Below are 24601 nucleotides of genomic sequence, written 5' to 3'. Positions count from 1 at the left end.
AAGTTTGATATTTCACTCCCAACTCAGCACAACACTTTCTATAAATCAAGGCTTATCTAAGATCACTGAGTGGGAACAAAATAACATTGTTTCATTTAATGCTATGAAACAATAGACAGATACTGACAGATCCATGCATTAGTTTCACTGCAAACAGTACTTCAGTCTCTAACATTACTGACGTTACATCGCGTGCTATAACCGCCTCAGAGAAACTAGAATTATTGTACAGAGTCTGTAACTTCTTCACTGAGGAGCATTAGCAATAATATACACTGGTCATGTGCGTTCTCAGCTCAGACATTGCTCACCCTTGTAGTGTAGATATAGGAAGGTTGCACTAAAACAAATGGACAAAATTCAAAACAAAGCTATACGAATAATTATTAACCCTGCAACTACAAATGAACCACTTCTCCTACCGGTAAGAAGGAATGTTTCCTCCCTTGCATCATTTTACAAATATTTTTATGACAAATGCTCAGACGAAATTGCATCCATTGTGCCACGTCACAACACCTTTCTCAGTGTTACACGGGCATCTGGTAGCGCTCATGACTTCACCGTCATACTACTATATTGCAGAACCTCTGACTATCAGAATTCCTTCATTCCCGAACCGCCTCCCTTAGGAATTCGTGTCCCCAGATTAGTTTCCTTCCAATCTTCAACTTACAGCAGTTCATGTCCAACTGTTACTTTATTTCTGTGACAGTGGACAAAGCATAGCAGCCATGGGTAAATCACCCAGTGCGAGAAAACAGGGACTGCGCAAGAAATCTGCTGCCTCGCTCGACGAGAATCATAGCGACTTCGCCCTCCGTCTCTACACCGTGAGTCATCTCGCCCAACACTGTTTAACACTACCAGGTTTTTGACTCACTCTCACCTAAAGCTAAGACAGAATGCTAGAGTTTCTCAACAATGGAGGGGTTAATAGTAACTGTTAAGACTCAGGCATATTAAAGTACTCTAAGCTCATTACAATCGTCTGGCGTTAGTTTGGCTGGAGTACAAAATAAGTCCACCCGAAAGGAGATAACTCATGAGAATGCCGAATCGGCCCAACAATTTGTGATTTTCACTACATGCATAAAAAAGAAAATAGTTAATACAGTAAACTGGTCACACCTCTTCAAACTTGGTATATATATATATATATATATATATATATATATATATATATATATATATATATATATATATATATATATATATATATATATATATATATATATTATTATAAAATACCGAATTCTATGCATGAATGTGAACTGTCATATTTACCGCCTGTCACCCCTTACTTTCATCATCCGCCCAGTGCCATGTCGTGATGGTACGAATTTCAGGATGTGCAGAACTAGTACTGAACATCTGCCACAGCATTTCATAGTAAAAAAAAATATATATTGCTTATATTACTGAGCGAACTTAATATTTATGACTCATTTCCCTGTTATTTGTGAGTGAGCACGACACACATAGCATAGCTAGAAAATGCTCCTCGACTACTGTATCTAATATGTTGGAATGTTCTAGTGGTGTATATCCAATGTTGAGTTAGAGTGTGAATTGTAAGTAATGTGTGCTGAATCTGAGTGTGTTGTGTTAGAGCAAACTGATGTATCCCAAATGCGTTGTGGTACTGCAAACCTAATACATGGTTTGTGTTGTGTAAGCGTGGTTTGGTGATACTGGCGCTGGTCACCTTTCTGCTGTGGACGATGCTGCTGGGTGCGAGGAAAGACCCGTTCTTGCCATCCTGGTACACCATCCTCGTCCAGCATCAGTCCGTAAGTTTTTTAGCTCACAAACCTGGGCCACATTCACTACTGCTCCTGTGTTATAACCAGGCGAACATCTCTAACCTTTTTCAGATCAATTGATGGTCAAGCATTGTCAGACTGGAGGTTCGGTTAGACGAGAGACTAAGGAGATTCATTCCTATCTCATAGCCAAGACTCATATAATTTCATGACACCACGAGTCAATATCCAAGTTGTGGGTGTTGCCGGGTTCCATTAAGTCAAAAGAAACCCATTATAACAAACATGTGATCAATTTCCTTTCGTAACTCATATTTTGATCTGCAGGACTAGGACACGGTAACTGTCTAAAAATTTCCTTCTTTTTCCTTCCTAAAAAAAAAACAAAAAAAGCTATCGATAATTTCGTCTTGCCTTTAAAACTGGTTGTTGCAGGAAGAACAAGAGGCATGGAAATATTCTGCATTCTTCTCCTACCTGCAGTTATCTGAGTTACAAGAGCGAGCTGATCATATTTGTTTATGAACCCAGGTCTTGGAAGATACAGTTACCCTCGTATATTTTATCGTCATACCTTCCTACTTTAGAGCCCGTCTGCTTATTTTTATCCCTTCCCCTCATTTCACTTGCCTACCTACCTGTATCACTTAAACAAACTGCAAGAAAGCAAACCCAAGAAAATTCACCAAAGATACAAAACAGCACTTCAACACATTAACCAAAACACCCATTCCCAGAAATGACACGCACATTATGGAACTTAACACCTTACTTAATACAGATTCTATAATTACATATTCCACGATGCAACAGATGATACTACATTCCAAGCTTTACATCGGAGATTGTTCGCCTCATAAAACAACGCGACTCAATCAAAACTCCCCTCTCACATGCAAAGACGTCACAACAGGGCACCAACATTTCAACAGCGAAATTGGGAACAAAGTCAACACAAAGAAAACAGAAAACTGGAAAGCCTTTGTAGCAATACTTAACTACATCACAGGTCCCTCGGCTCTAGTAAAGTTTTTGATACCGCCCTCTAACGCAAATAAGTCATCATAATCTACAACACAGTCATGCAAAACAACATGAAACACTATCTTGTCAAATACATTACTGACAGACAAGCGCATGTTACACTTCAGGGCAAGTCATCACCATTACGAAACTTTCCCAGTGGAGTTTCACGAGGCTCCATTCTTTCAAAACAATACATGCATGCCATTCCTACACCTCAACCGCCCACAAAAATTGCCTTGAATGTAGATGACAGTACCATAGCAACACACCACATCATATACACAACCTGCTCACTGCAACATGGCTGCCTCAGCCTCGTTTATAGTTGAGTACAACGGCCTGACGATCGCTCCAGCCAAATTCACCACCACTCTCATCACCAGCAGCAGCCATGAACACAGGTACGCCCCTATTATCACACCAATGTGCCAGAGCCACACCTCCCCTCCACCAAGATCCTTGGAGTGACATATGACTCTGGACTCACCTTCAAGGATCACAAACCAAGGTCTGGAAAATCCTAACAGGTCTGCCAACGGGATAGAGAAAATGGTGCCTACTGTACAATGACATCCTATTTCCCCCCCCCCCCACACACACACATACTGTCCTGTACAGCAATTTTTTCCTACCTGCTTCCTACAGTCTGGGAGAGAATAATGCTCAGTTATTGTGCTCTTGCTCAAATTATGCAATTCTTATAACAACTGACACCATCACCAAGTAACCTGCATTAACAATAATTGCTATCATTCTTCCCAATATCACACACTTCCACCAATATTAATGCTTTTCCTGTCTCAACCAGAACTGCCATTGCCACAGTTATCACCACCACCTACTGCCAGTACCACCAACTACCTGGATAACACTATCCACCATTACTATCACCACCAACTTCCACAATCAGTCAGCCACTAACTACCACCATTAAAGACTATCACCGTTACTGTCACCACCAACTACCACAATTTTTCATTAACACCATCGCCATCTACCACCACCTTCATCACCACTACCTACCACCATTACCACCACCATCTCCTACCATTATCACTACCAACAACCTCCATTACCACTACCATCGAGCAGTAGTCACCACCATCAACTATCACCATATCACCAATATTAAAACTATCTTCTACCATTATCACCACGTGTGTGTGTGTGTGTGTGTGTGTGTGTGTGTGTGTGTGTGTGTGTGTGTGTGTGTGTGTGTGTGTGTGTGTTGATGAATACGTGTTTGGGTGGCAAGGTGCACAAATGTTCCAATTGATCTGCTTCGATGATGGATCGCTGAACGAAGTTTCATATTATCACAATGATACAGAATAGAATGCAATTAAGTATTTCTCCCCCTCCCTCTCTCGCATTTAATATATATATATATATATATATATATATATATATATATATATATATATATATATATATATATATATTTCTCTCTCTCTCTCTCTCTCTCTCTCTCTCTGTTATCATCCCCTTTACCCAAGACCGAAAAATCCTTGTACCCACCACCTACCACACACCCTCACATGTCACCCGTACTGCACTAATGCGCATCGTCTATGTTGAATACAAAATAGGGCTGTCCTGTTCAGAGCCGGTGTGTTGATATTAGTGGAGATGTTTTGATGTCCTGTCGGTGGGGCTTGTGGAAGATAAGTGTAATCTATTGTGGCGAAATTCCCTACCCCAGCGTGGGATCGATTTCGCGTTGACTCGCACAGCAGATCATTTTTCTAAACAGTCTAGCAACCATCGCTTCGCTACCATCGCCTCGCGCCATCACCCTACACGCTCATGCCTTAAAGCAACATAGCTCTAGCCTGTTATTTATAGAGGATCATTGTGATTTTACGGATGAATACATCCTATGCTGTGAAATATTGAGACTCGCATGAATTGGTCGTATTTTTCACGATATACATCACTCTTGTTTTGTTGGGAGGTTTAAAAAGTTCTCTGAGTGAAGATAAAAGGCAGAAATAAACGAAATTACACTCAGGTTAAGCTCAAGAAATTAAATAAATATGGTCACTGCTTTGGCATGTCTCAAGATACCCCTCTCCCTCCCCCATTCCCCTCCCCATTCTCTCCCCTTCCCTTTCACTTCATCCACTGTACACCCTCCCCTACACCCACTTCACCAGGCTCCCCTCCCTAGCACGCCTTTCCTGCACACCCACCCCACCATACCAACTCCACCTCATCCCCTCCCAAAACTCCCTCCCCCACACCTACTTCACAAAGCCCCGTCCCCCATACCCCCTCCTCCGCATTCACTCCACCAAACTCCCCTTCCCCACACCCTCTTTGCCACATTCACTTTACCACATGCCCCCCATACACACACCAGAACACCTCCCCCACGCCCTCTCCACCACACCCTGTCCTTTGCACCCCCTCTTCCAATCGCCGTACATCCCTACCTCCTACAACTGCACACCCCCTCCCTCTCAGACCAGCCCTCCATTCCCCCCTCCCTTACGAGTGTTCCATCACCTCTTCAACCTCTCGCTGAAGCCCCACCATCTCTCTCCTCCTTCACACCCCAGTCCCCCTTCCCTCTCCCGAAAAACCTCTTGACCAAACCTAGCAATTATCATTCCACCTATGTTTGTGTGTGTGTGTGTGTGTGTGTGTGTGTGTGTGTGTGTGTGTGTGTGTGTGTGTGTGTGTGTGTGTGTGTGTGTGTGTGTGTGTGTGTGTGTGTGTGTGTGTGTGTGTGTGTGTGTGTGTGTGTGTGTGTGTGTGTGTGTATCCAAAATACACGTAGCTAAGTGGCACTGTTGTTTATAATGTTTTCCGTGACAAAACACGCACGCACACATACTCACCTGTACTCTTACTCACCTTCACCAAGCGCTGTTTTCCAGGTGGCGCATCAGGTTGTATAGCAATCTTTTCTATGCGATTTCCTTAAACGTTTCTACTGAAGGTATTATTTGCTTTCAGTAAAGGTCAAAATGATAAAAATGGGTTGTCTTACCTAAAAAATCAGCTGAGGAACAGGTGTCACGTATTCTACCTTCCGCCTAGATCCGTCTTCCCATCAAGTAAGGAGGCTCCATAGTACTCCTCCCTTAAGAACATGAAAAGAGAGGATTGCTACAGTAGGTCAGTTTGACCATGCAAGTCAACTCCTACAAGAGTAACTAAACAACTAGAATAAGGTAAGAAAAGAACAGAGAAGACAGACAAGGAATAAGGAAGATATTTACTGAGTCTGGCGTAGATGTGAAATTGCCGAGGGCTATTACGAGTGTGTTTGAGGGTACGAAGTTGGTAATGTATCGTGAAAATGAGCTCAGCGAGTTCTGTGATTTGACTGTGGGATTTGAATAGGAGTATCCCATGTGTTCATGGTTCTCCAATATATATGAATGGTGTACAAAAATACAAGGAAGTACACTGGGTCTTTGGGTGTCTCTAATGAGAGTGAACGGTGTATGAAAATTGCCTGCACTGTTGTTTGCAGATTATGCTGTTCTGCTAGTGAAGATGAGTGGGAGCTACAAGACTCAGTGGATGAAACTTATGGTCTGTGTGAGAAAGGACATTTGAAAGTTAATTTAGTAAAGAGAACAGTTATGGTTCTTGTGAGGAGTAGAATCACGGAAAGCACAGTGGAGACAATGGTCAGGAAATGGAGAACTTGAGAGTCTTAAAAAATCTACGTTGTACGATGAACCAGGATGGAGTTCAGAGAAGTAAACGGCAGGACGGGTTCAAGAAACAAATGAGGTTGCAGGTACGCTGAGGGCTGTGGGAGGAAATGGGAACGTGACCACGGAAACAAAGAAATCGTTGCATGACAGTACAGTGTATTGTGATCCCCGTTCTGAACCACAGAAATATATCTTAGACTTTGCTGGAAGGACACAGATCAAGAATAAGAGAAGTGGAATGGGATGATTAGGATGAGCACGTGGAGTTATGTGGAGAGACAGTCAGACAAATGAGGAGGTTTGGGAGCATTGTGGTGTTACTGTGGATGTGTTGAAAAATGTTAGAGAGGTACCCTGAAATGGTTTAGCCATGTGGAGAGAATGTAGCGTGAGAGATTGACTAGGAGTATATATGTGAGTGAGGTAGAGAAGAAGAGGGAGACCGAGGATTAGATGCAGGGACGGGGTCATGAGGTGTATGAATGGCAGTGGTTTCAGCTGGTTGGAGTGCAGCCACAGAGCGGTGGATAAGGTGACATGGAGGCTACCTGTCTGGGGTTATCATCTCTGGAGTTAAAGCTTCTGACTGTATACAGTTAAGTAGCTATTCATTACACATAAAACTACATTAACGAGATTAGTGTGTCTCTGTTGTAGTTACTGTTTTGACAGTTATTTTTTTTTTTACTGATTATACATAAGGTTAACATTATTTCCGTTGTAATTGATGTAGCTATTGTTTTGATCACTAATACTTTTAGTTTGTTGTTCACTGTAAACACTGAGTGAATTCACAGATCAGTCCAAAACTTAGTTGATATTGGGTAGAGTGCTAGGATTTCACTTTGTAACTGATTGCGAGTAAAGGGCGAAGCAACCAGCTAAATGCGACATTTACCAGGCATGTGGGTGCATGTTTCTCGCAGTCTCTGTCAGCTCCTGTATTGCAGATAAACAACTCAAACTTTAGTAATGCTGAGAAAATATGCACCTAGTTGTAAGTAATGAGAGAATAATGTAAATAATAACAGATTAATAGAAAATTATTGTTTTCTTTTATTTCTCATGGTGATCTGATTATGATTACTGTTACTGTTTTGCAGTTGTTTAGATTATGATTATGGTTATTCACAGTTGTAGAGGCTAATTGTGATGGGATATTGATTGCATTATCAATGCGCTGCATTATGATTATGTGTTTAATTCTTATAATAAACCTCATATCTTTTTTATATTCACCTTAGGAGAAACTTTTTCGAAATGGAAGGGTTGGATAAGCCCTTCACTAAACTTTTTACCATGAGTGGCCCTCCTTACTCTAAAAATCGTCCGGTGGTACACAGAACAAGACAAAAGACATTATCGCTGTGATAGGATGGAATATTTGCAGTTAGACTAATGCTTAAATCCTCATTTTCATCCTCATGATCACCATGATCATCATCTGATCCATTTTTCTTACTTAAAAATGGGGTATTAGGAATCCAGAAACAAGAACAGTAAAGTTCAAAAGTAGAACCGTCAATAGTGCTTGGTAAAAACAGCCCACAAATCCATTCAAGCAGTCAAGCCTTCGTTTACGCAAAACTTGTCACTGAAGTTAAACATTTCCCACAATATTGATAAATGCAACAGCACCTGCAAATTGGATCACACTCATAATCGGAATACTATGTTGTGGTTCATGAAATTTAATGATCTTTGGTTATACAGTAGGTATGAGACTCCTTAGTTAATGCTGCTGTCATACCTTTCCACGTGACGAATCTAGGTCACGTTCGCAACTTTAATATTAAGTCGTGGTTGCATGAAATTCGGTAAGTCTTAGATATGAGATACGAATGAGTTTGCTTCACACTGTCAAGAAAACAGAATGACATCCCACTGATAGAGTGCGAGGACGAGGTAGTCCTGTCAAAGGAGCAGTTGATGGTTAGAAATTCGAAGATGTTCATTACGTGGGACACACATGAAAGGTTAACAACCATCAGATCATAGTGAAGGTAAATCGGGAGCGTGTTCTGCAACTAATACATGCTGATACTAACGATTGTAAGCACTCTTTCCATATTAACCTTTACATAATACTTTCTGTGCAGAATGAAACTCCAGCTGCCCATAATATCAGCGCAGCCTCATTGACCAGTGACTCTTTGGATGTATTAGGAGAACAGGCAGCCTCCAGCCACACTTCTGTCTCCCACCGGACCCGTACCAGTCTGAACTCCAACCTCACCCTGTGTCTAGTAGCTGATGAGGCTGAATCTGGCAGCCAGGAGGCCGAGATGGAGCCTGGGGACTCCCACCTCCCCTACGAGGACTGTGTGCTGAACGTAACCAACGGCCCACAGGACCTATTCATAGACTTTGACCCTGTTAACACCAGTCACCCACCTATCAAGATAATTCTATTCTGGAATGAAGTGAGAAAATAATTTGCATGTGTAATTCACTTACAAACGTTGCACACACACACACACACACACACACACACAAAGGAGTTATTGCCAGTTTGCGCATCCAAACTCTGCAGTTTACTGATAGAGATCAGATGAAAAGTGATACCCATTTTCTCTGAAGTCTCAGATAGAGTTTTTGTATCCTAACAGAATGAGTCAAATATTGCATGAAGTACTCGTAAATGCATCGACAAAGGAAGAATGTCGGTAGGAAAACACTGAAAAGCACGATTAATATAGCAATATTGACCAAGTTCGTGAGAAAAAAAAAAAACGAAAACTATCTTGGGTTTTGTCCTCTTAAGCTTCATCAGCTTCAACTATTGTAGGTCTGATAGAAAAATTCATCCAGACTAGAGTAAAACAGATGTACAATTTCTAACCGTGGATTTAGAGAAAACATGGAAACAGCATACTCAATTCGCATGCCGATTTGAGAGAATTGCAAAATAATTACATCGCCTCATAAAAGACGTCCGTGATCGTTTAGCCATGGTGGGATATGTCAGGAGTAAAGAAACGCTTTTGTTGAGAAGCGGTGATATCCCAGAATACACTCAGTGAGGAGGAGGAGGAGTGGTAGTAATAGTAGTAGTAGTAGTAGTAGTAGTAGCAGCAGCAGCAGCAGCAGCAGCAGCAGCAGCAGCAGCAGCAGCAGCAGCAGCAGCAGTAGTAGTAGTAGTAGTAGTATTAGAGTTAGCTGATGGGAGCCCATTCTATAACATGTACGTAGATGTCAAAGCGATATATGCCCTCCTTCCCCTATTTTGTTTTCTTTGTAAGTTCTGGAAGGGGGACGACCCCTTCTAAAAATAATGATGGCTTTTTTTTTTTTTTTTTTTGTAAAGCGTAAAACATTGTCATGGAACCAGCCGTGCTGAACTAAGAAGTTTCGTTGAATTCCATTCGCTCACTTTGCCCTATTTCCGTTCGTTTTTATTTTTTGGATGGGACTGACCCCCTCCAGAATCACTGGCGAGATCACGCTCCCCAAATATCACGTTACAGATAAGAATCCATTGCATATGTACTAATATAACAAATTCATATCTGCCCTTCTGTTATTATTTCTGATAATTTTTTACTTGGCGAAGGGGACTGACTCCTAAAAATCATGGCTGGAAAATTATATACAGTGGAAAACCTTCAGAGTAACCGGACGAACCCACCTGGGAAGTTCCATTCAAATACATCAAATAGCCTAGAAGGAGTTATGGCACAGACACATAGTTAGACAGACACTGAGACAGAATGGATCTCGCGCAACGGTATATGGCGGGTGGCGGAAAATGATACGATCATGCTTCGCAGGATTGAAAAAAAATAAAAAATAAAATAAAGTACCAAGAAAACGAATTGCCATTATATCCAAGAAAAAGAATGCACTGCTGTCTATGAGCAGCTGCATATCTGTTACTTTGTCCAGGAAGAACCAGATCAGTAATAGACATATACAATGAGTTACCTGGGTACACATGGAATTCAAGTCATTCATTTAAGAGAACAAGTTTTGTTATGAAAGAAGCAACAGAATCATATAATGTCCCAAACTAAATGATGATGTCCAGATTCCAGAGAGTGTCAAATGTATGATTGACCCACCAGGTAGGCTACTTTCTAAAGGCACAAACTAAAAAATGGGACTTCTGCCTACACTAACATTGAATCTTTAGCACAATGATATTAACTCTCAAGTATACCCTGCTTTAATGCTTAATCTGATTTATTTGCAGGTCTTCGGGTCCAAAGACTTCTACTTTGGATTTGGTCGTGAACCATTCCTCCGAGCCAGGTGCCGCGTCAACTCCTGCTTCGCCACGGCCAACCGCACCCGCTTCCCGCCCGACCAGGTCGACGCACTGTTATGGCACGGTCGCTCTAGTGATAAGACTTTCCCCACCCAGAGGTCAGGCCCAATGTTAACCTTCCTGGCTTTCTTTACTCATTGATGGATTTTTTTTCGCGGTATCTTTGCAACTAACTGCAGACTTCTAGGTGATTATGAACTATGTCACAGCAGTTGTACAAAAAATATTGTTTACAAGACAGAATCGGGACTAACTGGTTACATTATATGGAGTTGATAAGCCGAAGTGGTCCAAAATGTGTTTCAGCACCTGCGAAGAAGCTATAGCCTTCAGCCTCTGAATGAGCAGAAAAGTGGTTGCAATATTTGTTGTGGTGGTTAGGGTGGGCGTAAAAAAAATAGTGAAGTCATGCTGGTTGTAGTGATGAAAGTAGTAGTATTAAACACGTCAGTGAGAGTAATGAAAAATTTGTGATGACAGTGGTTGAAAGACACTGATCTTCAAACTTCAAGGGGTTTCTGTATACAAGATCCACTTCACTGTATTTGTTCTAACCTGACCAAGATGACAAACTCCTTTCATCTCAGTTAATGGCCTTTGGGGTCAAATTAAAAGCCAGGCTTGACTCTTAATCAAAGGGTAATCGGATTTCAAACAACCACAGTTTATGAATAACATCGTACAGTAAAGCACTCTCAACTCTGTGGAGCTCGAACCCACCTCGCTACTGCAGATATAAAAGATATGTGGCCAACGCATATAATGTTTTTTTTTTTGTTTTTTTTATATCTACATACCCCAATCAATTGAAATGTGGATGCTAATGAATATAAACTCTTCCGGTCACGTTAGCTGATAAATTGTATGTATATTAAGGACAGGATATAATAATATCGTTCTGTAAAGCACTCTTATCATAATAGTCTATCATTTAGAGAGAGAGAGAGAGAGAGAGAGAGAGAGAGAGAGAGAGAGAGAGAGAGAAAGAAACACACTTTAATATTCAAGTAATTGCAATGTCAAATTCCGCCAGGTGAAATCAGATCGACAGTAATATAAACTAACTACTCTTTTTGGAAACATATGCGTTTTTCAGCAGGAATGTAATATCAATATCAGGTGAACCAGTATCATGAATGACGATAACGACACAGATAAAAATGACAACATAGGTATTATAAACGATTAGTTTCTCAAAATTACGTAGCGGAAGACAAGATAACGTTTTCAAAGCTAATGTTAGTGTACCGTACATCCCCTTCAGATGGCCTCATACGCACTATGTTTTCTGGTTGTTGGAATCACCCCCACACCTATATGACAACCTTACCCAGTACAACGAAGTTTTCAACTGGACGATGACGTACAGACTCGACTCGGATATCCCTATTCCGTAAGTTATCCCAGTGATGTTATAACTACGCCTGTAATTGCTCGAGGGGAGTATTGTTTGCAAGGTGTAACGAAAACAAACGAGTTGTAACAAGTGGAAAGGAATTAGACTGCATGAATATTATATGCAGAGTACCACAAGCTTCAGCTTCGGGTCCTGTGCTCTGTTTAATTTACATCAGTGATATGAATGAATGATTGTGTTGTAAAATATCCATATCAGTTGAGTGTGACTCACCTTCCTTACCCTACCTGTCCCCCTACCATCCCCAGCCGATACCTCATCTTCCTACTCCCCCACTGCCTTCTGCTACATGTAAAGGAAATATGGTGTATATTCAGCAAATGTATTCTCAGGAAGCCGTGAGACGAAATGTCAGTACATCCTAAGTCAAACATCGGCGTTTCTTTCCCCAACTTGATAAACTGTTCAAATGGATTCAAACATGGCAATTGGACTTTAATACTGACAAATGCAGTACTTCAAGCATTTTGAGGAAAACGAAAAATATAGCTACACTATGAAGAGCACTCAACTCCTGAATGTAAACCGAGGAAAAAAATAGGAAAAAGTATTTTAGGAAATATTATTTCAATTAAAAAAAACAAAAACCTAAGTGGATTATGGGCAGCGATTCTATTTAAAATGAAAGAATGTGGTCCTTACCTTATTTCGGGGGTTCAGAAATTGAGGACGGAGGGGGGGCAATTTCCCCCTGGAGAGGGGAATTTGTAAGTTCCATGGTTGGGGAGGGGGAACAAACATATAATGCCACAATGACGAAAGTAGCCATTCTGATGTGTTCGTGATTGTAGATTTGTTATATTTAATAGCCAAATGATTTATGGTTTTAAAACTGTGCCATTTAAAATGTAATGTCAGGATTTGTTGCGTAAATAAGTATCGTGCTACATGAAAGTAAAAAAAAAAAAAAAAAAACTAAAATACACCCAAATTTTTGTAAGAATCTCCATGGTACCGCTACATTCTTGCTGTTACACGTTAAAACGGACAATTAGATTAAGGCATATAGCTCTAGAATCTAGAGTTATTCTAAATAATTCTCCTGGGAAGGGGGGGGGATTTTCCCTTTGGGAGCAGGGAGAAGATTATGAAAAATTCTCTGACACACATGAAGAATGACCAGGAAAAGTTTGGAAACCTCTGCCTCATATATTTCCTTACTGGATCAGCATTCAATTTGGTTACCATTTTACAAGAGAAATATTGCGAAATTAAAGAGACTACAGCAAGTTGTAACAAAAATGATACTCAGATTAAAGAAGAAACCATATGGGAAACGTTTGGAATAACTGAAGCTATTTATCTTATCGAAGCTCAGACTACGAGACTGATTCAAGAGTTAAAATTTTTGAAGGACATGACAATTTGGCTGTCGATCAGTACTTCGCAACAGGCTGTTCAAACGACATTAAAGCTGGCCTGATGGGTATAAAATGATCGGTAAACATTTTCAGTCAGATGTAGCAAAACTGTTTTTCTTCAGAGAGGAAGTAATCGCCCGTAAATATACAAAAGAGAATGTTCGTCTGTCTGCCTGTCTGTCCTCCATAAAAATCTACAGGGATGCATATAGACTTTCTATACAGCTCTAACATGTTTATCTTTTTACAGCAAATTTCAGTGTGAACATTACAGTCGCTAAAATGGAACCCCTGATGGTCTAGATTAGAACTAATTAGAAATAACTGCCAACATGGTGGAGAAACGGTAGCCATTGACCGTAGCACTTTTTTTTTTTTTTTTTACAGTAACTTTTACAACCATTTCATTATTAGTTACAACGGGTCGGATGGGTGGACGGATTGGTGGGTTGGCAGGGCAGGTGGGGTGGGTGGGCACGGTTGGTGAGGGAGTGGACAGAAGGAAAATAGGTTCATGGTAGGAATAGGTCCATGGGGAATATATCCCTTGGGAAATGGGCCCAAGAAGGATCATAGTTTCAGTGTGTAAATTGGGACCCTAAAGTTCTTCTCCCACAGGGGGAATGGCCATCTAAAGTCCCAGGCAATGCTGGCATGCACGATTAAGGGGTTTTACCTCGTCAACGCCGGGTGCCCCTGCTAGCATGGAATGAATTACCTATGAATGTGATAGACTGCAATACGGTAATAACATTTAAAAGTCGCTAAAAGTCTCTAGTTTTGATTCTTCAACTAAAAACGTTCGTGGTAGAATAATACGAAAAACTGAGCAGAAAACTGTTTTCTTTCTTTTAGGTCGTGGCGAAATAGCAAGAGTGCAGTAGTTTGAAATTAATTTTACTTCCCCTTTACAGATAACATAATGTAGCAATAAGCTTCTCTCTTCAATTTTTCCTATGAAAGTCCCGTAGGAGTTTGCCTATGCTGCATGGTGGTCCTCCTAACTTTTCTGCCGGCCATGAATGGATGGTTGGTGGGAGGACTGAGGAGGGGAGAGGGAGAGGGGTTTCTTTGCTTTGCTATCCATATACTATAATTATAGTTATAATCTCTGTCAGAAGCAGCCTAGAAAGGACCATCAAGTCTGTTGGTGCTTGCTTTTCTCTGTACTCCTTTATACTATATAGGTATGGGAGGGTGTACCGACGCCGCCACCCACTGCCAGACGACGACCACAACTATGCCCAGGGCAAGACCAAGATGGCAGCCTGGTTTGCGTCCAACTGTAAAACTGATGTCGGCAGGACTAGGTGCGTGGTTTTCTGTTGTGCAATGTGCAGTGTCAGAATGACTGTGATAAATATAATTCTTTAACTGGAGAAAATGAGAGAACCAAGAGGATAACTATAAGTGTGTTAAAAGACCACAGTATTTCTGTAATATTCTTATTAGCACTGTCAAATTACGAGAGATCAAAACTACAGTAATTCATAGTTTATCTTACCTGAAATATATTGCGTTTTCGACCACGTTCACATTTGTTTTATGTTGCATCGTACTGTACGGTCATAGCAAGAAAGGTTGTTGCCTAGGGGATTTTTTTCTATCCTCTCTCAAAAAATCCGCACTGTTACCACTGAGATTGTTGTCACTGATTTTCCAGTGACGGTAATTTTAAGATAATTAATAAATACATTTGTAATAAGCAGGGTTCCTGATAGATGTTGCACCATGGGCTAGATTTTAAAGGAACATTGTTGTGTAGCAGATGGATATGAATATATATATATATATATATATATATATATATATATATATATATATATATATATATATATATATATATATATATATATATATATATATATATATATATATATATATATATATATATATACAGTATATATATATATATATCCGATCAGCGAAGTTAAGCAACGTTGGGTCTGGTTAGTACTAGGATGGGTGACTGCCTGGGAACACCAGATGCTGTTGGCATCCCTACGTGTCAAGTGGGGTTGGTGGAGGATTAGTGCCCCTCCCTGTAAAACAATTAACTCTAAGCCCTTGGCCACCCCGTCTGGGATACATGGCGTCTGGCAATGAATGAATATATATATATATATATATATATATATATATATATATATATATATATATATATATATATATATATTATCAAAGTCTCTAGAGTACGGAGTTGACTGTAGCACCAGTCGAACAGGCTATACTCTCAGGGTGGATAGAAAGCTGGTAACAGAGAGAGCTGGTGCTGCCGTTTCAACAGCCCTCAGGACTAACTTCTGATTATCCCCTTTTGCTTTTTCAGTATTCCAGTAACACGGAGAGCAGGGCAGCATGCTTTCCTATACATTTTCATCTAACAGTCAACACCAAACTATATGCACATCACACACCACAGTTCCTCTTCTAAAATTTGCAAAAATGGCGTCCAGACACTCAGCCCCGGAGTCCCCGGAAGGGAGGGAGGGGCATAAATGCCCCTACCATCTGCCATTTGAGTTGGTTTGGGAAGAAAATAAAAGGTAAACAGGTCCTCGGAGGAAAAGTTCTATGTGAGAAAACACATGCATTGGGAAATATATGTTTGGCTATGTGGTTATGAAGGTCGTCTGTTGTATGAAATGAAGTAAACTCGATCCGAGGCCGAGGCAGGGAACTGTGTGCTGAATTGAATTTCCTTACAAAAAGACTTCACCGATCATCCAAACTAGCCAAAATTGTGTCACATCGCCAACAGGAATACACCAGTCCTGAATGAGACTGTCTTCCCATGTATCCGATCTGTACAGTGGGTACTAGTGCCAAAGTAGTGGCACGCATGTGGCATGTAGCAGGAACGCTATGCCTAATAGACTGGGCTATGAATCTCTGGCCTAGTGGGTCCAAGTGTGAATAAATGTTCAGTGGGAAAAATGGGCTTTTATTTTATTTTTTAAGAAGTAAAGTAAGTGTAACATATATATATATATATATATATAAAATACCAGCAACGTTGAATTAGAGCAGCGCCTGTGTATTATTCCTCGAGTTATGCTTATATCCTCTATCAATGAGTATGATGCTTCAAAGACGACAATTTCTTCTCAATAAGTTTGTAACAATATATGCATTTTTGACAAAAAAACAGAAGTAGAAAAATGATCCAAACGAAACCCACTAGACACTTAATAAAAAAAAATAAAGGACTGAGCGGACTCATTCACGAGAGAGAGAGAGAGAGAGAGAGAGAGAGAGAGAGAGAGAGAGAGAGAAAGCAAAATGTTGAAATAGGGACTTTCGATATTTTTTAAGTGACTGTACATTTTGGTGGCATGAAGCATATACTGAGCACTAACACTGTGTTTGTGTACAGGCTGGTGACTATGCTGCAACAGTGGATTGATGTGGACGTCTATGGGAGGTGCGGTAAATTCAATTGCCCAAGAAATGTCCTCGCCCAGTGCCACAAGATGCTCAAGAAAGACTACAAGTTCTACCTGTCCTTTGAGAACTCCCTGTGTCGGGATTACGTTACAGAAAAGTTTTTCAACATATTAGGGTGAGGAATGGAAGGGGGCAAGACTTGTAAATTGTTGTTATTACCATTTAATGATATATATATATATATATATATATATATATATATATATATATATATATATATATATATATATATATATATTTAAATAAGGTGGTGTAGGGCTGGTGATGAGAACGAGGTGCTGTGCTTTAACGCGTTGCTGTTCAAGATATCAATTTCAACATGCCTGTTCCAGACTCTGTTGGTTATTGCACATATCAAACCGGAGTAATTATTCGCGAACCAAAAGTATGATACTCAGATGACAACATTCAAACGTCTAGGACACCAGCATAAAATATTCATGCTTACTCCTCCCTCCCAGCCTCTCTCTCAATCACTGTATTTTTTCCCGTAGTACCACACTTGCCTCAACTACCTACACTCTACTCCAGGAACAACGCTGCTGCCTATCATTATGAAACAGCAAAAATTCAAAGCTCTGGCAAAATGATATTTTAACAGTGGCATCTTATCAAAGGATATGAATGTTATATAAAACTGAGGTACTGTTCCATAATGGAGGGGACTCTATATTTCCTTTTCACCAAATTTTCTGAGGATATATTGTTACATCATTACCAGTTAGAGAGTGAGGAAAAAAGAGGCCCTGACACGAAGGTAATTGGCATTAACTTTCATATAATGGCCGTGAAAGGGATAATTGTTGTAAAAAAATACCCTACTACTACAGTTTGGCTAACTTTCATATCTCACAGTTCATGCATTTTTCGATTCTCAGGGTATGCATAGCAAGAAAAACAAGTCAAATTTTACGTTAGAGCTTCTTCATTTTGAGTAAGGTTAGAATTCGTTATTCTAGATCACAGGGCAAGATAAACTCATACAGTTCTGATCAGATTTGAATCAAACTTGATGGACACACTGGATGCCAGGCAAGAACGAAGTGATACAATTATGACAAGTCAATCGAAGGCCATGGACACAGGGCAAAGTCAAATTATCGGTCTTAGAGCAGTTGTCGGGACCGGGTGCTGTTTACTTGTGGTGTTCCTTTTTTCTAATCTGCATTATTTAATTTTCATTATCTCTGATGTACTAAAGCCAACAAGGGACAGTTCATAATACAAGTACACCATTGAACCATTGATATGCAGTAAATGATGGCGATGCAGAATTACGATAACACGAGAAAATATAAGCATGCAGAAGCAAAGGGCAACTTCATCACACTCTCTGGCCACCTGATAGTTGTATACATGAACACAACGATTAACAGTTCGTTCTTTAATCAGTTCTTGAATCGAAGAATGGAACAGAAAAAGGGCGTGAGTGTGTACGGCAGACGGGTGCTGTGCGCCTACCGTAACAGGGAGGGAATGCAGACTGAGAGTTTTGAAGAGCACTGATATGAATTGTATTGGCAGATGAGAGAGAGAGAGAGAGAGAGAGAGAGAGAGAAGCCTACTCCACTCTGTTAAGAAGCCCTGTATGCGGTAACCTCTCCCCCCCACCCCTTCCCAAAGAATCGTATTCCACATACGGGCAGATAAGACCCATGTTCAAAGTCGCCTTCTGGACGGGGATAAAAAAAATGCACAAAATAGGACTAACACACATGCTGTTTTTTTTTTTTTTCCCCTAGAGAAGGAATGTGATCTTTCAAAGGCAGATCGAGAGGAAACAAACACCAAGGATACTGAGAGATGTTTATAGGTTGATCTGGGTGTTGCTGAAGGTAAGGGTATGGTCATGAGGAATAGTTTACCGATTTAGGAGATGGGGGAACTGATTTTTGACTCATTAAATGCAACATGGTGACTTTGATTTCAACTAAAAATATACGACACAACAAAAGTTAGGTGTGGCAAACCCTCACTTCTTGATTTTTGTTGTGAATGCAGTGATAAACAATGTGAGAAGTGAATGGAAAAGTGAAGGGTAGCGGCATCGGCATAGGAATAGACAGGCATGAGAAACCTAACAGTGGCCATATACAAGTGTAGCTATAATAAAACTGAAGTGGAAACTTGGGATGAAGATGCAAAAAGAGGGATGAAAACCATAGGAAGGCAGGAAATTAAAGGTTTGTGCCAGTCCTTTCAAAGGCCTTTGGAATGTCTTTTGCAATAGCACAGAGTTCACTGAATATATATATCAAAATCTGAGAGGTATGCAAGATCACCAGTTAATGTCCATGACGGAACCCATATCAATGATAAAAATGAATGTTATGAAAAGAAAGACGCCCCACGCCTTCCAATTCAGAACAGACTCAAAGACTTTAGAAATACGAAATACAGTAATAAAGCAGATGGCTGAAAGTTCGATCAAGCCATCACCTTTCTTTAGAACGGGCTGAAATACATCTAGCCTACACACACACACACACACACACACACACACACACACACACACACACACACACACAATCCTACAACCGTTTTCTGGAATGATTCTGGTAACCATACTGGACTGATTAACCTCATCTGATTAACCTCACTAGACTGCTCCATTATTTGAGTAACCCCACTTAACTGATCCATTAGTCTGTTAACCTCACTTGACTGATCCATTTTATTTTCCTAACCTCACTCAGTGTGGATGTGGTGCCGGTGGTGTATGGGCTGGCCAACTACTCAGTACAGGCGCCTCCTCACTCCTACATCAACGCTCTCAGTTTTCCGAGTGCCAAGGCCTTGGCCGACTACCTGTTGTACCTGCACCACAACGACACTGCCTACAATGAATATTTCAAGTGAGTCACACACCTATTCACGTCTACATTTCTCTCCACAGCACGACACAGACACCATACAGCCGCCTGTGTTCTCACACCACAACATGGATATCCATACAGCCAGCTGTGTGACCACACCACAACATAGACACCTAGACAGCCACCTGCGTCTCCACACCACAATACAGGCACCAATGCAGCCCTACACACACACACACACACACAGACACACACACACACACACACACACACACACACACACACACACACACACACACACACACACACACACACAAATTTTCGCTCGGAAGGGGATAGACATAATTTCAAAAAAATAAATTTTCCTTGCAACAGATTCTTCATAAGTTGAATGAAATCGCCTTCAAAAAGTAGCAATTAATAAAAAAAAAAGTATATATAAAGGTATAATCTTGTGCAGTTACAACCTCATACCCTGGACAGGAGCTGTCATGAATGAACTAAGTGATCAGCTGCATCAGACCTCTCTTTACACTCTATAAAGTCTTTATACTGTAACCTTTGTTATCCCTGAAAACAAATTATTTTTATAGTAATACCACCAGTGTAATATTATGTTGAGTGTTTGTATGCATTTTAACAGGTGGAAGAGATTTCACACAGTGGCCAGCGGTCGGGACGGGAGGTCGAAGGCATATTGTGATCTGTGCGAGCGGCTGCACTCTGACCACACCACCAACACCTACGACATACACAACTGGTTCGTAAGAGACTCTCACTGCCTGAACAAGTCCAGCTCACAAATCAAACACTTCTTACAGGAATAGATAATGCCCCTGCCTATGAAGACCGGGAAAACATTTGGGTTATAACAGTACTGAAGTGTTGCAAATAAAAAGAACGTGTGTGTGTGTGTGTGTGTGTGTGTGTGTGTGTGTGTGTGTGTGTGTGTGTGTGTGTGTGTGTGTGTGTGTGTGTGTGTGTGTGTGTGTGTGTGTGTGTGTGTGTGTGTGAATATACACCATAGACTGATACATATAAATGTTGTCAGTAAATAAACCCAGCAAGATTGAATGGCCTTCCTGTCATATATAGACACCTCCTACATACCTGCCTACCTACCCTACCTATCCATTTTCTAACCTACCTACACTACTTACTTACCTACCTACTTCCTACTTACCTTCAGCCCCTGCCTACCTACGAGCCTACCAATTCTACCACAAACGTATCAACTTACAGTACCTATCTACTTACATACTTACCCTCAGATCTACCCACCTCCATCCCGTTGCCTAATACTTTACTATACAACCTGCCTGCCTACCTTTCTGCGTCCCCATCTACTTATATACATGCATGTCCACATACCTGCCTTCCAACTTACGTGTCTAATTAACCACCTCCTTGCTCTCCTACTTCCCTACATAAAGTTGTCCACAGTTATGGCTGGTATGCTCAACAGTGGGGTATAGGGGAGAGTGGGGAACGGGGCACTAATAAGGAATTTATATGCTAAGGAATTTAAACGATATATTCTTAAGGAAGTATTCAAGAGTATTTTATAAACACACACACACACACACACACACACACACACACACACACACACACACACACACACACACACACACACACACACACACAACACACACACACACACACACACACACACACACACACACACACACACACACACACACACATGGTTGGCATGACCTTAAAAGGGGTTTCCATCGGAGGAGGAGGATACTAAATCTCTCTCCCGATATGGCGATGCTGAGAATGCAGGATGACAATGGAATACGTGAAAAGGATGGCGTTGTGGTAGGAGATGAGAGTGGGGAAAATGCCGACTGTGACAGCGTGTTATATCACGTTACGACCCTGCAAAAAGATCGAGATAGTCCCTCCAACATGAGTGGGATGAGGAGTGGAGAAAGGATCCCGATGATGCTTAGTAACAGTCATGGAAGCGATTACCTGCAGGAGAGGCACGGGAACCACCAAGTAACAGGAGAAAGGCAGAAAAGTCTCCAAGTAGAAAATAGGGGAGGAACAGCAGGTAGGTAAAATGATGGGATCGCCCTGGTTGGACTGAGATTAACATTATATATGTACACAGAGGGATCATTGACAATGAGACGAAGTAAGTGCATGAGTAAGGAACGAGAAATGCAGCTGAGGTAGTAAGGAGAATGTAAGGAACAGCATAATGAATGTATGTAACGAGGCTTGGGCCAGAATGGGTGTGATAATAGTGATATCCCCGAAGTCTTGGTGGAGGTCTGGGTCTACGAGAATGGGGGAAAGCTCCCTAAAGGCAGATGACAGCACAGGGTGATGAGACGAAGCATAGCGAGAAAGATCAGCCAAGTGGTGGCGCAGGCTTCGTATGTTCGAAGGTAACATTATATATTGTCTAGGTTTGGGGCAATTACGACACGGGGAGAGACGGAGACATGTCAGGAAAGGATTAGGGAAAAGATGGATGGGGAATTATGAGAAAGGAAGATAAGGATGACTGGGAAGGTCAGAGGGAAAGAAGAGAAAGAGGCAAGCGGGGGCAGGATGTGTGACGGAAGGACTTGGTCTAGGGGCAAAGATATAGAGGTGGTGAGGAAACACGAAGGGGTCTTGTTTGAGAGGATGAGGCTGAGGCACAGGAGGAATGGCGGGCCTGGAGGATGAGGAGGAGGATGGGAGGAAGGGAGGAGCGGGGAGAGTGACGGGTGTTAGAAACAGGAAAAGCTGTCTGGTGCTAGCAGTGGAACAGGCAAAGTTGGATGATTGTACTCAGCCAGTTCAAACTACAGAACAGGGGCACTCAGTGGAACACATCTCTCCGAAAAGGGCCACACAATTTCCAAACCACTCTTCATAATGGGTTAGGTTTTCTCATCATTTATTAGAGCTTTGCAAATAGTGTTTTCCGGATCCAGAACTTGTAATATGATCCGAATCGGTCCCCCACATTAATCGATTGTTTCCTGGGATATGGGTTATCTACTCACCAAATTTGGTCCAAATCTCTCTTTTAGTTTTTGCTTAATCATGCTAACTGACAAACTAACATTCAAACAAGGGTGAAAACATATTCACCCTGTCGGAGAGAACAAAAGGAGACTGTAGGTGGTCATACTGTTATTGTCGGAGCTGCAGTTGGTGGTCGAATGGCTGGGGCCGGAGATGAAGGAAGGAAAGGAGTGAAGACGAAGGAGCAGCACTATGTGAAGCAAGGGGAGGGGAGGAGGGGGTCTTGATGTAGATCAGAAGAGGGAGGATGTATCAGCTCATGAGCAGGACATAGCTGGCGACCACTGAGTTCTATGGTATGGAGAGTCTTTCTCATGGGTAGAGCCGCCTGTGTTCCCGCCGCCAGGGGCGCACAGGGGCACTGATGATGTTTATGCATTACACCCAATGCCCATGCCTCTGAAGTCAACCGATGAGTTCGGAAAATATAGTGCCATAGACCCATAGTACACTGCGCAGCTAATGGCCCACTGCTCAGCTTATGTAAGCAACAGCGAAACTGAAACAGCAAGCTATGAACAGTGTTCCAATTGCATTACCATGGTGGATGGGACGAGTGCAGTGGCGGCCAAAGTCACACTCTCTCTGTGGAGACAGCCCCTCAGTCTTTCCATACTACAGAGCTCAGTGGTGGCGACAAGGACAGGAGCAAAGTGCCGGCACGGGCAGTCCAGGTTCCATGCAGTGACACCCTCACGTCCACACCAGGTTCACTGGGACTGCATCGACTGCAGAAAGCGGGGATGGGCAGCCATGAGGTCAGTGGGGACTGGCACGATGAGTTGTGGAAATAACTCCGAACATTCAGATAACTGAGGGTCAAATGCACAAGGGGTGGGAGTTTGAACAGAGGCAATGGGTCAGACAGGGCAGAACTTGGTTAGATGCTGACCACTGCACAGTCTGAACGTTCCTCAGCGCTACAGTAGCATTTGATGTGTCCTGTGTCATAACATCGGTAAGACAGGGACTGAGATCCTAGCCTCGTCGAAGATGCGGAGTGGCAGCAGGGGTAGAGTCTGACTACTTCCCCACCACAATGGCACGACTGACGGATAGGCTACACCTTGGGCGTTAAACAGGCGACATGGCCGCCTTACACCCAGAAAGTAGTGTAGGACAGTGACAGCAATCAGAGCTAGACGCTTGAAGTGATATTCAGGAAGCTTTTGTGAGCGACGTAACACATCTTAATGCTTAAATCTGACCCCATACAGCCCCACTGTGGCTAGGGTGGTAATGATGGTAGGATAGTTTCTGGCGATGTATGTGTTTGGAGGGACAGGAGACATCAAGGGAACATCTCCATGAGGTGCTGGGTGTTGAGGAAGTGTCCAGGGTCACGGTGGCGCCATGCACCAGGGACTGCCGGGGGACAAGTTGAAGGGAAGGCTAGTCTGACAAACCAGTCCCATGATAAAATGGGGAGGAGACGAGGCGGAGGAGTAATAGGTCGCTGGTCCACAGGATGGATGGATGGGGCTTGGATAGGGGGTGATCTGTCAGGGCAGAAGAGGCGAGGAGTAATGGCAACTACGGTTTGTTCCGGATTGCTTGCACTGGGTGCCAGCTGGGCAGGGTCACTGATCGCATGCTTCCCTGCCTGGGAGTTAATCACCATCCCCGGCATCAGCACTACCACCAAGTCGGATTGGTTTGGAGGTGCATGACCAGTCATTCAAGACGGTAACAACATCAAAAGAAATGGCTGATTAGGGTAATTCGGCTGTGCCAAAGTCAGTGGGCAAATACAACCCTGTGTTAATGAGGGAGTGTGTGACGGGGAGTGGC

At 42.0% G+C, this 24601-nt stretch overlaps 1 protein-coding gene across 1 annotated transcript; it reads left to right on the top strand.

Annotated features, from left to right (window-relative positions):
• The first annotated feature begins 734 nt into the window (after positions 1 to 734).
• Positions 735 to 20601, top strand: LOC145404714 (alpha-(1,3)-fucosyltransferase C-like). Its single transcript, XM_080276265.1, has 11 exons — positions 735 to 833; positions 1680 to 1793; positions 3194 to 3300; positions 6277 to 6436; positions 8566 to 8889; positions 10659 to 10831; positions 11998 to 12126; positions 14699 to 14821; positions 16888 to 17073; positions 19655 to 19813; positions 20418 to 20601. The coding sequence occupies exons 1-11, from the start codon at positions 735 to 737 to the stop codon at positions 20599 to 20601; spliced, it is 1758 nt and encodes a 585-aa protein (XP_080132391.1).
• The last annotated feature ends 4000 nt before the right edge of the window (positions 20602 to 24601 follow it).

The sequence above is a fragment of the Coenobita brevimanus genome, chromosome 64 (genome assembly GCF_032717465.1).
Source record: "Coenobita brevimanus isolate Jiangsu-jjx chromosome 64, ASM3271746v2, whole genome shotgun sequence".
Lineage (NCBI taxonomy): Eukaryota > Metazoa > Arthropoda > Malacostraca > Decapoda > Coenobitidae > Coenobita > Coenobita brevimanus.
The sequence above is the reverse complement of the archived record's forward strand: the minus strand, read 5'-3'. Positions and strand labels throughout refer to the sequence as shown.

Excerpts from the sequence above, each read along its gene's own strand:
- LOC145404714 (XM_080276265.1), top strand. The coding sequence starts at position 735 with ATGGGTAAATCACCCAGTGCGAGAAAACAGGGACTGCGCAAGAAATCT. Across the intron at positions 834-1,679 it reads TCGCCCTCCGTCTCTACACC|CGTGGTTTGGTGATACTGGC; the intron begins GTGAGTCATCTC and ends GTGTTGTGTAAG. Across the intron at positions 19,814-20,417 it reads GCCTACAATGAATATTTCAA|GTGGAAGAGATTTCACACAG; the intron begins GTGAGTCACACA and ends GCATTTTAACAG.